The sequence below is a fragment of the Salvelinus alpinus genome, chromosome 15, assembly GCF_045679555.1.
Source record: "Salvelinus alpinus chromosome 15, SLU_Salpinus.1, whole genome shotgun sequence".
NCBI lineage: Eukaryota > Metazoa > Chordata > Actinopteri > Salmoniformes > Salmonidae > Salvelinus > Salvelinus alpinus.
The window spans coordinates 9,403,091-9,420,091 of record NC_092100.1 but is presented as its reverse complement, the minus strand read 5'-3'; the positions used below and the strand labels follow the sequence as shown (position 1 = coordinate 9,420,091).

Sequence of the window (17,001 nt, the reverse complement as noted above, 5' to 3'; positions counted from 1 at the left end):
CTTCTGCCTTGCCACGAGCCTTACCTCTTATTTTATAGTTCTCTGTCACCCCTCCCCCTCACTTCAGAGACTATCATTGGCTCTTCTGCCGTGACATCACAACACCTCAGTCCTCTTCCCATTGTTAGCAATGTTATCAAACCGGTTATTAGCTTTTCCAAACGCTCCCCCATGTTTGCTTAGTTGGTTAACAGGGGAGTTGAGGTGGAACACCCCTTTTGAATAAGGACGTTGTCCATATATGTCCTGGCGTTCTTCCTCTACACATCCACAAGACAATGTCTTTTTAAACGGGACCCCACCCATTTTTGTGTGTCTATCTCTTACATAGTGTTTCAGTGTGCTAGTTTTTTCACTGATATCTCTCTTTTGTGTTTTGTCTTTCAGAGTGCAAGGCGTGTTTCCACAGCAAATGTTTTCAGGCAGGCAAGGAGTGCCCGCGGTGCCAGCGCTTGGCAGAGCGGCGGGAGAGGATGGCACGCAAGAACATGGAGGAGCAGGAGGATAAGGAGGAGGACGAGGGAGGCGGGAGCTAGGACGACGAACTGAGAAACGAGGGTGGTGGGGAGCTAGGATGACGAACGGAGAAACGAGGGTGGCGGGGAGCTAGGACGACGAACTGAGAAACGGGGGTGGCGGGGAGCTAGGACGACGAACGGAGAAACGAGGGAGCTGGAAAAGAAAGATGGAAAAACCAAGAGCACCACATGACAATGATTGTAGTGACCTTATTCCTTCAACTCCTCCCTCCATTCATCCCTCTTTCCCCTGAAAGTGCAGCTTCTGGATAGTGGATGAGCTCTGATGGTTTGGATTCTTGCTTTTGTATTTTGAACGTCTTGCCAATATGCTCAATGGCATATTATATTAACATATTGGCTGCTTTTATGGTTTTCTGCTCTGATTGCAGATATCCAGCGTATGATGTAGTCCTGCCATTTATGTAAACAAGTTATCATTTCAAATAGAACAAGGAAGGTAGAAGTACTGAAATCAACCACAACAAATTAAAAAAAGAATCCCTTTAATACAAGTGCGTTTTACTCCAACCCATTTCAGGCTATTTTAGCCAAGTGCCTCCGCGACCAATGTTCTTATACTGGCAGAGCTGGTGCATCATTGGTCGTTCTAGAGGAGTTGGAATGACAGGTCTTTGGAGGGAGTCTTTCAGTCAGTGTTGCACACAGTTACGAATATTTTTTAAGATGAGGCAGCGTGTTTGTCCTGCTTTGTGTGCGAGAGATGTGTGCATCCTACAAAAAAGTGTGTGTGAGAGAGGTAGGTGGGTGGGTGGGTGAGAGAGAGGTGTGTGTGTGGGTGAGAGAGAGGAGGTGTGTGGGTCTGTACTGTGTGGGTCTGTACCTGCTAAAAAGCACCAGCCTAATTTGACACTTAATATTTCCGTTTCTGTGTGAAATATGAAGTGTTTTTGTTGATTTATTCAATTGAACTGCACTGGTCTGTCGGGTTGGGGGGGGGGGGGGGGGCGGCAAGGCAAGGGGTGTTGGTGATGTTTATCTCACACAAAGCATATAGGGCTTTACAGGTTATAGTACCTTTCTGACTTCAGCCTCGTACGGCCATCCTGATCTTGTTGCTACATGGATTCAACTTGGGCCTCTTGAGCTGAGGTCCAATATACCAAAATGGCTTTACTGGCTCTCATGGTTTTGCTGTATTCAGAGGGCCTGTTAGGTTTCCCACAGCGAGTTAATCCATTATCCAAGTTTCACCATTTTAATGTTTATGACTGATGGAAAGAATATATGGAACGGTGTTTGAGTTTTGGGACAAATCTATTTGGTTTTCTGTTGGTCGCTCTGGTTAGCGATGTTGTGTCTGGGGGATTGTGCTCATTCACAAGACGATTGGTAATACACAACATTTTGCTCTGGTTTTCCTGACAGATTAATAAGCCTCTGACTAAGAAGCTTTTAGGATGGAGAATTTCCATTAGACTTTCTGTGTCTAGGGAAACTAGCCCATACATAACACGACTACATATATACAGACTGACATGCCGCTGTAAAAAAACGAAGAAACTCCAAAACAGCATAGTGTTGGCCCTCATAAGACTCATAATTCAATGTTCCCTTCCTGACAGATCTACGTGTATGGTCTATTGCCAACCAGGGGAGTATAACCTTATTCATCTAACATTTTAACAAGCCTGCTTTAAATAGAAACGCTATTAATATAATTTTTTGCTCGGAAGGCGTCTGGGCCTGTGTTCAGTCCCTGTAGTAGTATCCATTATGATCCGAAAGGCAAAACTGATCCTAGATCAGCACTCTGACTCAGAGACACATTGTGAATACCAGACCCTGATCTCCAGTTGATTTTACTGATGGCCTTCCCGATCCAAGCAGACTCCCGTCCTTATTAAATAACACTGTTTTTTTGTAGGGTGCTGTGGAGCTTTAAGTAAACTACTGGAAGAAAATGCTATTGTTTGTTTTATGTACTGTTATATAATTTGAATATTATGATGACAATAAAAGACTGGTCAGACTGTTTTCTCCTGGTGTCGTTACTGGTTCCTGGTGTCGTTACTGGTTCCTGGTGTCGTTACTGGTTCCTGGTGTCGTTGCTGGTTCCTGGTGTCGTTGCTGGTTCCTGGTGTCGTTGCTGGTTCCTGGTGTCGTTGCTGGTTCCTGGTGTCGTTGCTGGTTCCTGGTGTCGTTCCTGGTGTCGTTGCTGGTTCCTGGTGTCGTTCCTGGTGTCGTTACTGGTTCCTGGTGTCGTTGCTGGTTCCTGGGGGATTGTGGGATGGATGGGTGGTTTGTACGGTAGTCCTTAGGGGCAAAGTAGCTTTTGGGTTACATCCCAATCTTGTTTCTTCTGAAGAGTGCACTTGTTCACTTCCCTCCATGGAATTTAGAAGAATTGACTGGTTTATGGAAACTCCCTCTAGCGCGTGCATTACACCAATCTAATGCTTTAAAACTTAGGAGTAGTGAACAAAGGAACACATGAGGAGGAAGGAGAGATCTTTGGGACGTAACCATGGCTTGGTGGTTAGTCCAGTGAAGCGAATGGAGTCAAGTAGAAGGCAAGACAATTAGGAGGTGAATTTATAGCTGTTTTCCATTTAGTTATTTTACAGCATCGCAGGCTGTTAGCAGGCTTAAGTGTTAATTGAGCCCTGTGGGTAATGAGGACTGGCATAGTAAGGGCTGGTGTACACACACACACACACACAGAACACAGCTCTAACAGTCAAAGAGTACTTCAGTTATTGTTCATGAAAAATGTGTATTCAGACCTCAGGCCTTCTAAACCTTCAGACCTCAGGGCTTCTACACCTTCAGACCTCAGGGCTTCTATACCTTCAGGGCTTTCTACACCTTCAGACCTCAGGGCTTCTATACCTTCAGACCTCGGGGCTTCTAAACCTTCAGGGCTTTCTAAGCCTTCAGACCTCAGGGCTTCTAAACCGTCAGGGCTTTCTAAGCCTTCAGACCTCAGGGCTTTCTAAGCCTTCAGACCTCAGGGCTTCTAAACCTTCAGACCTCAGGGCTTCTAAACCTTCAGACCTCAGGGCTTCTAAACTTTCAGACCTCGGGCTTTCTAAACATTCAGACCTCAGGGCTTCTAAACCTTCAGACCTCGGGCTTTCTAAACATTCAAACCTCAGGGCTTCTAAACCTTCAGACCTCGGGCTTTCTAAACATTCAGACCTCAGGGCTTCTAAACCTTCAGACCTCGGGGCTGCTATACCTTCAGACCTCAGGGCTTCTAAACCTTCAGACCTCAGGGCTTCTAAACCTTCAGACCTCAGGGCTTCTAAACCCTCAGGGCTTCTAAACCCTCAGGGCTTCTAAACCTTCAGACCTCAGGGCTTCTACACCTTCAGACCTCAGGGCTTCTAAACCTTCTGACCTCAGGGCTTCTATACCTTCAGACCTCAGGGCTTCTATACCTTCAGACCTCAGGGCTTCTAAACCTTCTGACCTCAGGGCTTCTAAACCTTCAGACCTCAGGCCTTCTAAACCCTCAGACCTCAGGGCTTCTAAACCTTCTGACCTCAGGGCTTCTAAACCCTCAGACCTCAGGGCTTCTAAACCTTCAGGGCTTCTAAACATTCTGACCTCAGGGCTTCTAAACTTTCAGACCTCGGGCTTTCTAAACCTTCAGACCTCAGGGCTTCTAAGCCTTCAGACCTCAGGGCTTCTAAACCTTCAGACCTCAGGGCTTCTAAACCTTGAGGGCTTCTAAACCTTGAGGGCTTCTAAGCCTTCAGACATCAGGGCTTCTAAGCCTTCAGACATCAGGGCTTCTAAACCTTCAGACCTCAGGGCTTCTAAACCCTCAGACCTCAGGGCTTCTAAACCTTCTGACCTCAGGGCTTCTAAGCCTTCAGACATCAGGGCTTCTAAACCTTCAGACCTCAGGGCTTCTAAACCCTCAGACCTCAGGGCTTCTAAACCTTCTGACCTCAGGGCTTCTAAACCTTCTGACCTCAGGGCTTCTAAACCTTCAGACCTCAGGGCTTCTAAACCTTCAGACCTCAGGGCTTCTAAACCTTCAGATCTCAGGGCTTCTAAACCTTCAGACCTCAGGGCTTCTAAACCTTCAGGGCTTCTAAACCTTCAGACCTCAGGGCTTCTAAACCTTCAGGGCTTCTAAACCTTCAGACCTCAGGGCTTCTAAACCTTCTGACCCCAGGGCTTCTAAACCTTCTGACCTCAGGGCTTCTAAACCTTCAGACCTCAGGCCTTCTAAACCTTCAGATCTCAGGGCTTCTAAACCTTCAGACCTCAGGGCTTCTAAACCTTCAGGGCTTCTAAACCTTCAGACCTCAGGGCTTCTAAACCTTCAGGGCTTCTAAACCTTCAGACCTCAGGGCTTCTAAACCTTCAGACCTTCTAAACCTTTAGGGCTTCTAAACCTTTAGGGCTTCTAAACCTTTAGGGCTTCTAAACCTTTAGGGCTTCTAAACCTTTAGGGCTTCTAAACCTTTAGGGATTCTAAACCTTTAGGGATTCTAAACCTTTAGGGATTCTAAACCTTTAGGGCTTCTAAACCTTTAGGGCTTCTAAACCTTTAGGGATTCTAAACCTTTGGGGCTTCTAAACCTTTAGGGCTTCTAAACCTTTAGGGCTTCTAAACCTTTAGGGCTTCTAAACCTTTAGGGCTTCTAAACCTTTAGGGCTTCTAAACCTTTAGGGCTTCTAAACCTTTAGGGCTTCTAAACCTTCGGACCTCAGGGCTTCTAAACCTTCGGACCTCAGGCCTTCTAAACCTTCGGACCTCAGGGCTTCTAAACCTTCAGGGCTTCTAAACCTTCAGACCTCAGGGCTTCTAAACCTTCAGGGCTTCTAAACCTTTAGGGCTTCTAAACCTTTAGGGCTTCTAAACCTTTAGGGCTTCTAAACCTTTAGGGCTTCTAAACCTTTAGGGCTTCTAAACCTTTAGGGCTTCTAAACCTTTAGGGCTTCTAAACCTTTAGGGATTCTAAACCTTTAGGGATTCTAAACCTTTAGGGATTCTAAACCTTTAGGGATTCTAAACCTTTAGGGCTTCTAAACCTTTAGGGATTCTAAACCTTTAGGGCTTCTAAACCTTTAGGGCTTCTAAACCTTCGGACCTCAGGGCTTCTAAACCTTCGGACCTCAGGCCTTCTAAACCTTCGGACCTCAGGGCTTCTAAGCCTTCGGACCTCAGGGCTTCTAAGCCTTCGGACCTCAGGGCTTCTAAGCCTTCGGACCTCAGGGCTTCTAAACCTTCGGACCTCAGGGCTTCTAAACCTTCAGACCTTCTAAACCTTCAGACCTCAGGGCTTCTAAGCCTTCAGACCTCAGGGCTTCTAAACCTTCAGACCTCAGGGCTTCTAAACCTTCAGACCTCAGGGCTTCTAAGCCTTCAGACCTCAGGGCTTCTAAGCCTTCAGACCTCAGGGCTTCTAAGCCTTCAGACCTCAGGGCTTCTATACCTTCAGACCTCAGGGCTTCTAAACATTCGTACCTCAGGGCTTCTAAACCTTCAGTGGGGTGTTATTCTTGGTGAACATGGTATCATTTCACGAACATATCCACAGGCATTTAGTATATCTGATAAATAACATGTGTAGTAAGCCTACATGGACTGTAGGGGCATATGACTGTAGGGGCGGCAGGCGGGTAGCCTAGTGGTTAGAGGGGGGAGGCGGGTAGCCTAGTGGTTAGAGGGGGGAGGCGGGTAGGCGTTCTGCCCCTGAACAAGGCAGTTAACCCACTGTTCCTAGGCCGTTATTGAAAATAAGAACAAATTCTTAACTGACTTGCCTGTAAAAAAAAATATAAAAATACGTGGGGTGCAAAACTCGATTTTCCACCAAATTAAAACTACATTTTCAAAAAAAATGGAGACCTATGGTACATACTGTAAATTGGTCTAGCTCTTTTCTACCCCCCCCCCCCCCTTTGGGTGCATTTGTTTAAGCCTGCCCACTGCACGAGGTGATCTGAGATTTCACTTTCAGACCAAACGAATGCACCCTTTTCGGTCTCTCCAAGTCTCTCATTGGTTGATCCAGATGCACCACATACAGATAATGACCGTGGCGTAGCAGGAGATGAGTAGGAGGTAGATACGGAAGAGCAGGAAGTCCAGTACGTAGCCCACGTGGCACCACTGCTCCTGCAGCACACCCTCCTTCTGCATCGACGTTAGGTGGGCACGCAAGTCACTCAGGTCCTGGCAGATCTGACGCAGCTCAGGCACAGAGGACACTCCTAAAGGACCTAAAAACAACAAAAAAGTGATGAGCATCGATGCTTAGCCTATAGTGCTGAAACACTGCTATTGGTCATCAAGACTGTATGCTCAATACCCAGTTGATCATGTTTGAGCAAGCACATGTTCACAATAACAGCATATTACCTACAAGAGGTGTTAAAGCTTTCGGATAATATGCCGTTTGGTTATATGGCAGGGATTGGGTCTGTTCCCTGGTAACCAAGTAAATTTAAATTCCGGAAATGAATGGTAAGAACACTCAATAATGAACAATTTTAATTGTAAAGTTTTTAGATTGAATTGGAGGTTGAAATGGAAATGATCCCGAACTATTACTTTATAACAGTTTCATGCCTGCTAATCAAATCTACCCGAAATGAGCCCAGATTATTTAACAGTTTCGTGTCTGCTAATCAAATCTACCCGAAATGATCCCAGATTATTTTACAGTTTCATGCCTTCTAATCAAATCTACCCGAAATGATCCTAGATTATTTAACAGTTTCATGTCTGCTAATCAAATCTACCCGAAATGAGCCCCGAATATTTAAGTTTCATGTCTTCTAATCAAATCTACCCGTGTATGGCTCCTCACCAATGGTGCTTGTAGTGTGCTGGGCAGGGATGTGCACAGGGGTGGCTGGTGCAAGGACCCAGGGAGGGCTTGTGGGGTTTGGTCTGTCTGCCTTGTCATCCTGGGTGGATCCTCTGGAGGCTGAGGGTTGAACAAGCTCCTCGGGCCACTGGTAGCAGATCATACGGGCGATGTGCTTCAGGATGACCACACGGACCCAGTGGGGCACCTCGTGGTACTTCTTGGAGTTGGAATGGAGCACGTTAGTGATGATGACTGTCTCCAACAGGCTGATGACCATGAGAGCCAGACACACTGAAAAGTAAATTCCTGAGAGGGGAGGATAGCAGGGACACTACAGGGTTAGGTGGGTTAAATTCCCTTCCAATTCAGGAGATGAGATTAATTGAGATGTGCCATTTATTTTCAGAGGACTTCGGTTCACTCCCAGAAGTACCTGAAGTGCAATGGAATTGCCCCCAATTAGTAGGGAGGAACACCACAGGAGGTTGGTGGTACTTTAATTGGGGAGGACGAGCTTGTGGCAATGGCTGGAGTGGAATAAGTGGAATGGTAGCCAACACATGGTTTCCATGGTTTCCAGGTGTTTGATGTCATTCCATTGACTCCGTTCCAGCCGTTATTATGAGCCGTCCTCCCCACAACAGCCTGCAGTGAGGGACACTGTTTTCTTTATTTTGTTGCTCCGTATCTAACCCTCAACACTTATCATAGACCTCAGTGCTCCGTATCTAACCCACAACACTTATCATAGACCTCAGTGCTCCGTATTTAACCCACAACACTTATCATAAACCTCAGTGCTCCGTATCTAACCCACAACACTTATCATAGACCTCAGTGCTCCGTATCTAACCCACAACACTTATCATAGACCTCAGTGCTCCGTATCTAACCCACAACACTTATCATAGACCTCAGTGCTCCGTATCTAACCCGCAACACTTATCATGGACCTCAGTACTCCGTATCTAACCCACAACACTTATCATAGACCTCAGTGCTCCGTATCTAACCCACAACACTTATCATAGACCTCAGTACTCCGTATCTAACCCGCAACACTTATCATAGACCTCAGTGCGCCGTATCTAACCCGCAACATTTATCATAGACCTCAGTGCTCCGTATCTAACCCACAACACTTATCATGGACCTCAGTACTCCGTATCTAACCCACAACACTTATCATAGACCTCAGTGCTCCGTATCTAACCCACAACACTTATCATAGACCTCAGTGCTCCGTATCTAACCCACAACACTTATCATAGACCTCAGTACTCCGTATCTAACCCACAACACTTATCATAGACCTCAGTGCTCCGTATCTAACCCACAACACTTATCATAGACCTCAGTGCTCCGTATCTAACCCACAACACTTATCATAGACCTCAGTGCGCCGTATCTAACCCACAACACTTATCATAGACCTCAGTGCTCCGTATCTAACCCACAACACTTATCATAGACCTCAGTGCTCCGTATCTAACCCACAACACTTATCATAGACCTCAGTGCTCCGTATCTAACCCACAACACTTATCATAGACCTCAGTGCGCCGTATCTAACCCACAACACTTATCATAGACCTCAGTGCTCCGTATCTAACCCACAACACTTATCATAGACCTCAGTGCTCTGTGTCTAACCCACAACACTTATCATAGACCTCAGTACGCCGTATCTAACCCACAACAATTATCATAGACCTCAGTGCTCCGTATCTAACCCACAACACTTATCATAGACCTCAGTGCTCCGTATCTAACCCACAACACTTATCATAAACCTCAGTGCTCCGTATCTAACCCACAACACTTATCATAAACCTCAGTGCTCCGTATCTAACCCACAACACTTATCATAAACCTCAGTGCTCCGTATCTAACCCACAACACTTATCATAAACCTCAGTGCTCCGTATCTAACCCGCAACACTTATCATAGACCTCAGTGCTCCGTATCTAACCCGCAACACTTATCATAGACCTCAGTGCTCCGTATCTAACCCGCAACACTTATCATAGACCTCAGTGCTCCGTATCTAACCCACAACACTTATCATAGACCTCAGTGCTCCGTATCTAACCCACAACACTTATCATAGACCTCAGTGCTCCGTATCTAACCCGCAACACTTATCATAGACCTCAGTGCTCCGTATCTAACCCACAACACTTATCATAGACCTCAGTGCTCTGTGTCTAACCCACAACACTTATCATAGACCTCAGTACGCCGTATCTAACCCACAACAATTATCATAGACCTCAGTGCTCCGTATCTAACCCACAACACTTATCATAGACCTCAGTGCTCCGTATCTAACCCGCAACACTTATCATAGACCTCAGTGCTCCGTATCTAACCCACAACACTTATCATAGACCTCAGTGCTCCGTATCTAACCCACAACACTTATCATAGACCTCAGTGCGCCGTATCTAACCCACAACACTTATCATAGACCACAGTGCTCCGTATCTAACCCACAACACTTATCATAGACCTCAGTGCTCTGTGTCTAACAGGTAGACCAGGGGCCGTATCACAGCGTATCCACAAAGCGTCTCGAAATATACATTTGGTCGTAAGTGCTGATAATAGAGACATTTTACTCCTACTGTAGAAAAGGCCGTACTACTCCTCTCCTCTCTACGTTACCTCCCCTCACGGTCCCTTCAGTTTCCCTTAAGTCCCGTTAGTTTGGCTGCTCAGCCTACCTTAGTTATTCTTCACCTATTGTAGCCCTGCCATACCCAACCAATCAGAGCACTTGGAAATGTGCATCTGGACACGAACACCCGCCCACTCAGGTCAGAGTGTCATGGTCGTCGGAAGGGAGAAGATGCACATGTCTGAAGACGTTTTTATTGTCAACAGTAACACCAATGTCTGAATGTTGTGCATCGAAATGTAAGTTGCAGGAGAGTTTTAATTGGGGTTTTTACATGCTGTTTAATAATAGGTAATTACCAGTATTTACTTCCTGTTACTTTGATAGCTTTTAGACATATATTCTACTGTTATGGTTGTTACTATTCTTTAATGTTAAGAGTTGCCAATGCTGCTTTAAGAAATTGTTTATCATATGTACGTATTATTCTTTACTGTCATAAGTGTTATTGTTGCATTGGTTGCACAAATACTTTTGCAGAAGTTGAATTGATGTATTGGTTAACATAGTCTTTATGCATGCACACGCTACCACAGCGTTTTCCATAGTGGCCTTTATTAAGGTGTTTTATTGTGCTGCTATGGGCGAGCTTCTAGAGTCATCCCAGAGTCATCCCAGAGTCACCCCAGACGGTTCTTGGAGCTTGCTCATGAGCAGAGTAATTTGCGACTCTGTGGCGCCAGGGCAGATCTGATAAGATCTCAGCCTGGCAGATTCTCACGCAAGGCTAGAGAGAGATGGTGCCATAAATCTTGATCCCTTTGTCAATACAAGTAATTTGTTTCTCTCTCTCTCTCCAAGAGGTGAATGTTTAAGTTTATGTTTATATTGATGCCATTTATAGACATCTTGTAAGTGTAATGCTATTTGCCATTTATTCATGTACATTTAAGTGATAATGCCCTCGAAGCCGGTGTTAGGATATATAGGCACCGTGCTAATATTTCCTCCAAACACCGGCTTCAAGGGCATTATCATTTTTATACAAAGGTTTACCAACATATTCAAATAATGATTTGACATTGTTAACGTTATTTGACATTAAAAACGTTATTTTGATTAATTTATTCATACTATTTCATCCTTCCACAAGAGATAGTCCCGACACAAATCTAGGGTTGCTACCCAAGCCGGCTGGTGGTTCAGTTTTATTGTTCTGTATCTATGGACGCAAATCCGTCGTTCGTTCTAAATGTTCCATTGAGTCCCATAGGACGGTGCACAATTGGCCCAGCGTTGTCTGGGTTAGGAAAGGGTTTGGCCGGTGGAGCTTTACTTGGCTCATTGCGCTCTAGCCACTCCTTGTGGTGGGCTGGGTGTGTGCGGGCTGACCCCAGTTGACATTTGAACGGTGTTTCCTCCGACACATTGGTGCGGCTGGCTTCCGGGTTAAGCTGGCGGTTGTTAAAACTTCTTAGGGAAGTTTCAATTTTAGCCTAAAATGACATACCCAAAACTAACTGCAAGGTAGCTCAGGCCCTGAAGCAAGGATATGCATATTCTTGGTACCATTTGAAAGGAAACACTTTGGAGTTTGTGGAAATGTGAATTGAATGTAGGAGAATATAACACAATAGATCTGGTAGAAGAAAATACAAAGAAAAAACCAACCTAGCCATCACTCTGGTTGTAATTACAATGGTGTCCACAAGATGGCAGCAGTGTATGTGCAAAGTTTCAGACGGATAACTAGAAGTATGAGCACACTACATGACATTTAGTGTGAAGTCACCCAGGTACATTTGGGCAAATCGTGAAGGAGATATTTGCATTCATATTACATTTTTCTGCAAGAATATGGTCAAATCTGTGTACTTGGACTTTGATTTCTCTTTTCCAGTATTAGTAGCCATATTATAAGTTCAACATTTGCAAAACAACCAGTTTTCATAACTTCATAACATTTTTGTCCAAAAGGAAAAGGCATGCTGTCTCACAAGGTTAGCAGCTACATTTTGCGACCGTTACAGGGTTTCCGGATACTCCCGTAAAGCCCAGCTCATTGGCTATCTAGCCAGCTTTGCTTTGTTTCCCGATTGGTGCTTATTTGACAATGTTAGAGTCGATCAAGTGAAGACCACCATTGGCGTGTCATGAAGGCGTAGCTCTCTGACTAAATTTGGTGTCCTATAGGATATACTACACCCCTAATGATATAGTGAAGTCTGGTAACGTTCTAGGATCTCTGATGAATACATACGAAGGTGATTTGACTGGTCGAAACAACGTTTAGGGTTAGATTTTCACAGATTCCTTTCTTTGCAAATTGAACGAGTAGAAATACAAAATCGATCGTGCATGATATATGGACCTTTTTAGGATATGAAAAGGGATTTTATCTAACAAAACGACACTTCATGTTATCTCTGGGGACCCTTTCGATGATAAATCAGAGCAAGATTTCAGAATGTAAGTACACATTTCACCTTCAGAGGTGCATTTATCAAACCTATTGCGGAGAAAAAAAGTGTTTTGTTGTTTGGAGCTCTCCTCAAACAATAGCATGGCATTTTTTTCGCAGTAAAAGCTACTTTAAATTGGACAGTGCAGTTATATTAACAAGAATTTAAGCTTTCAGCCGATATAAGACACTTATATGTATCGACATTTGTTGTTTCTCTAAAATCTTCGATCCTGACACAAGGCGCTGCATGATTTACAACTGTCCCGTTGACGGGATGCTGATCCCCTTAAGAAGCGCGGTTGAGCGGGTCATGTTTCAGAGGACACATGACTCGACCTTCGCCTCTCCCGAAGCCCATTGGGGAGTTGCAGCGATGAGACAATATTGAAAACTGGGGAGAAAAAGTGGGTTAAAAAAAAGTTTATAAATAGCCTGGCTGGGCTGATGAGACAGTGGAATGCGCAGTCAGATGGAACTGAGTAAATGGGCATTTTAACGTAATAGATTTAGCCGGTGGTAACTTGTCGAATAGACACCGGCTGGAATGCGGTTTTAACCAATCAGCATTCAGGATTAGACCCGCCTGTTGTATAAATATGTATATTCCATATTTATAGTGGGTGAGGGTATTCACAGCCAACCACTCAGAAGGGTGAGGGCATACCAGCCAACTGTTTTTACATGGTCCTTCTAGCTGGATTTATTGACCAACAGTTTTTTACATGGTGCATCATTTCTCCGGATTTAGCTATCAATAGTTTTTACATGGTCCGTCAAGCCGGATATAGTGACCAACATTTTTTTTTTTTACATAGTCCGTCACTTCTCCAGATTTAGCGAACAATAGTTTTTACACCTACTCTTATGGGTTAAAACAAAAGCTATGCATGAAACCTATTTAGTCAGAAGAGTTCCACCTAGTCGACAGATATTTAGGATACCTCATGAGCTGTCCAAACCAGTTAAGACTTGATTATAGAATGAGCCAGTGGTTGCTGCGCCAGACAGGCAATTGCTTTGGAGTTGTAGAAAGAATGCATTGATATTGCTATATGATCAACCCATAAATAACCTAGACACATCCATCAGTATCTTTTGCGCTTTTTACAACGATTTCACAAGGCCTAATTTACATGATATGCCTAAATACTTATAACCACGAGGCTAATAAATAATCAAATATTTGTTTTCCGATTATTTCATAAACCTATATCATGTTATTTCAAGTTTCTCATTGGAGCGCATTCCAAAGCGATTTACAGTTGTTGAACGGGAGTGATAAGTGTTTTGATTAACGGTAGTTTAATATGATCAAAATGCTGTTGTTCTGGGGCATGCATTGGGCTTTAGAAACATCTAGGGTCTATGTGTTGTTGAAAATTATAGACCATTCAAACATTTTATGCAACATTGTCGAGAAGTTACTTGATGCCTACTGTGCCAAAGCGATTTAGAGTTATTTAACTAATTCTGATATTTTGAATAATGTGATAGAATCATACAGCATGATTCCGGTTGAACGCGGATTTTTTATAATCCTACCGTTGTATCAATACACTCGTCATTCGATCCCGTTTACAAGGTTATGCATGCCAACATAATAGGCAAGAATTAAGAGTAGGCAAAATGATCTTGTCAGTGACATTTGTAGGTATCAAACCTTTTACCATTGCAACATTAAATGTTCACGGTGGTTCAGCGCGCTGAAAACATCTATGGTCCACTTACACATGACCAGCAAAGACCCAGTGCTTACTTATGTGATTTAAAATGAAAAAAGGTATTTGAGTGTTTATCAGCATTTGTAACTTGAGTCTGATAATTGTCTGTACAAAACAGTTAATCTGATATATAAATAGTTGCTTGATGTATGTTTTTCAGTTTCTTGAAATAGTTTGCAAATGTAACTTATTTCAATGTGAAAACTGAAATGGTGAATTCATTCCTTTTACATTTTAGCATACGCACTTATCCAGAGAAACTTACAATACTGAGTGCATACATTTTCGTACTGGTCCCCCGTGGGAATCGAACCCACAACCCTAGCATCTTTGTGTGCACTAATGAACAGGACGCAGACCTATGAGGGGGGTGCCGTTGGCCGTGCTGGGCAGCAGGTCGTTCATGATGAGCAGGAACACGGTGTAGCCCAAAATAAGGGTCATCTTGAAGGAGGCGCGGTCCACGCTGTGAGGAGGCAGGTAGAAGGAGAGGATGTCGATGAGCATGAGGAAGGAACTGGGGATGAGCAGGTTGACCACGTAGAGCACTGGCCTGCGCTTTATCACCACCTGGTGGGGAGTTGAAGCAAGTACAGCAGATGTATTAGGAGACATATTGGAGAGCAGAGAGACAGCAGATACAGTGAGTATTTTTACTGTACCACGAACTCTGTTGGTGCTTATAGAAGAAAAAAAAATCTAACCCATGAGAAGTGTTTGTATCCCTGTCTTAGCGGGTCTCTCCCTCCCCCCTCTCCCCATCTCCCTGTCTCCCTGTCTATCTCTCTCACCCAGAAAGTGATGATGTCCCATTCGTCGATGCCAAACTTGAGGACAGACGCCTCTCCATAGATGTTGACCAGCTCCCACTCCCCACTAGCCTCCAGGTACTGTTTCGAGTTCCACGACATCTCTTCAAAGGACAGGGCTGGACTCAACCGCACATCCTTTACTAATGGAGAGAGAGAGGGAGGGGGGCATTCCATTTCCAAAGTACGCTTTGGCAATATGTACATTGTTATATCATGCCAATAACGATAATTGAAAGAGAGAGAAAAGGGATTAGCTCAAAATTAGTAGCTGGGGAATATTAGTAGCTGGGGGGTATAATTTAAGATATTAGTAGCTGGGGGGGGGGGGGGGTATATATATGGATATTAGTAGCTGGGGAATATTAGTAGCTGGGGGGTATATTATAGGATATTAGTAGCTGTGGGGTGTATTATAGGATATTAGTAGCTAGGGTGGGGGGGGGGGGTATATTATAGGATATTAGTAGCTGGGGGGGTATATTATAGGATATTAGTAGCTGTGGGGGGTATATTATAGGATATTAGTAGCTGGGGGTATATTATAGGATATTAGTAGCTGGGGGGGTATATTATAGGATATTAGTAGCTGTGGGGGGTATATTATAGGATATTAGTAGCTGTGGGGGGTATATTATAGGATATTAGTAGCTAGGGGGGTATATTATAGGATATTAGTAGCTGGGGGGTATATTATAGGATATTAGTAGCTGGGGGGTATATTATAGGATATTAGTAGCTGTGGGAGGTATATTATAGGATATTAGTAGCTGTGGGAGGTATATTATAGGATATTAGTAGCTGGGGGGGTATTATAGGATATTAGTAGCTGGGGGGGGGGTGTATTATAGGATATTAGTAGCTGGGGGTATATTATAGGATATTAGTAGCTGGGGGGGTATTATAGGATATTAGTAGCTGGGGGTATATTATAGGATATTAGTAGCTGGGGGGTATATTATAGGATATTAGTAGCTGTGGGAGGTATATTATAGGATATTAGTAGCTGGGGGTATATTATAGGATATTAGTAGCTGTAGGGGTATTATAGGATATTAGTAGTTGGGGGGTATTATAGGATATTAGTAGCTGTGGGGGTATATTATAGGATATTAGTAGCTGTGGGGGGTATATTATAGGATATTAGTAGCTGTGGGGCGTATATTATAGGATATTAGTAGCTGGGGGGGGGGGTATATTATAGGATATTAGTAGCAGGGGTGGGGGGTGTATTATAGGATATTAGTAGCTGGGGGGGTATTATAGGATATTAGTAGCTGGGGGGTGTATTATAGGATATTAGTAGCTGGGGGTATATTATAGGATATTAGTAGCTGGGGGTATATTATAGGATATTAGTAGCTGGGGGGTATATTATAGGATATTAGTAGCTGGGGGGTATATTATAGGATATTAGTAGCTGGGGGGTGTATTATAGGATATTAGTAGCTGGGGGGTATATTATAGGATATTAGTAGCTGGGGGTGTATTATAGGATATTAGTAGCTGTGGGAGGTATATTATAGGATATTAGTAGCTGTGGGAGGTATATTATAGGATATTAGTAGCTGTGGGAGGTATATTATAGGATATTAGTAGCTGGGGGGGTATTATAGGATATTAGTAGCTGGGGGGGGGTGTATTATAGGATATTAGTAGCTGGGGGGTATATTATAGGATATTAGTAGCTGGGGGGGTATTATAGGATATTAGTAGCTGGGGGTATATTATAGGATATTAGTAGCTGGGGGGTATATTATAGGATATTAGTAGCTGTGGGAGGTATATTATAGGATATTAGTAGCTGGGGGTATATTATAGGATATTAGTAGCTGAGGGGTATTATAGGATATTAGTAGTTGGGGGGTATTATAGGATATTAGTAGCTAGGGGGTATATTATAGGATATTAGTAGCTAGGGCGGTATATTATAGGATATTAGTAGCTGGGGGGGGTATATTATAGGATATTAGTAGCTGTGGGGGGTATATTATAGGATATTAGTAGCTGGGGGGTATATTATAGGATATTAGTAGCTGGGGGTATATTATAGGATATTAGTAGCTGG

General features: G+C 43.8%; 2 protein-coding genes across 2 annotated transcripts in view; one reads left to right on the top strand and one right to left on the bottom strand.

Annotated features, from left to right (window-relative positions):
* Positions 1–2,512, top strand: part of LOC139539461 (run domain Beclin-1-interacting and cysteine-rich domain-containing protein-like) — a 54,423-nt gene extending 51,911 nt beyond the window's left edge. The window contains exon 22 of the mRNA XM_071342433.1: positions 388–2,512. Coding sequence (XP_071198534.1) covers positions 388–536 — 149 coding nt within the window. The 3' untranslated portion in view covers positions 537–2,512. The remainder of the gene's footprint in view (positions 1–387) is intronic.
* A 3,906-nt stretch (positions 2,513–6,418) lies between these two features.
* The window catches only part of LOC139539445 (5-hydroxytryptamine receptor 3A-like), a 13,225-nt gene continuing 2,642 nt past the window's right edge, over positions 6,419–17,001 (bottom strand). The window contains exons 5-8 of the mRNA XM_071342409.1: positions 14,916–15,082; positions 14,484–14,694; positions 7,298–7,624; positions 6,419–6,716 (exon numbers count right to left, since the gene is read on the bottom strand). Coding sequence (XP_071198510.1) covers positions 6,502–6,716; positions 7,298–7,624; positions 14,484–14,694; positions 14,916–15,082 — 920 coding nt within the window. The 3' untranslated portion in view covers positions 6,419–6,501. The remainder of the gene's footprint in view (positions 6,717–7,297; positions 7,625–14,483; positions 14,695–14,915; positions 15,083–17,001) is intronic.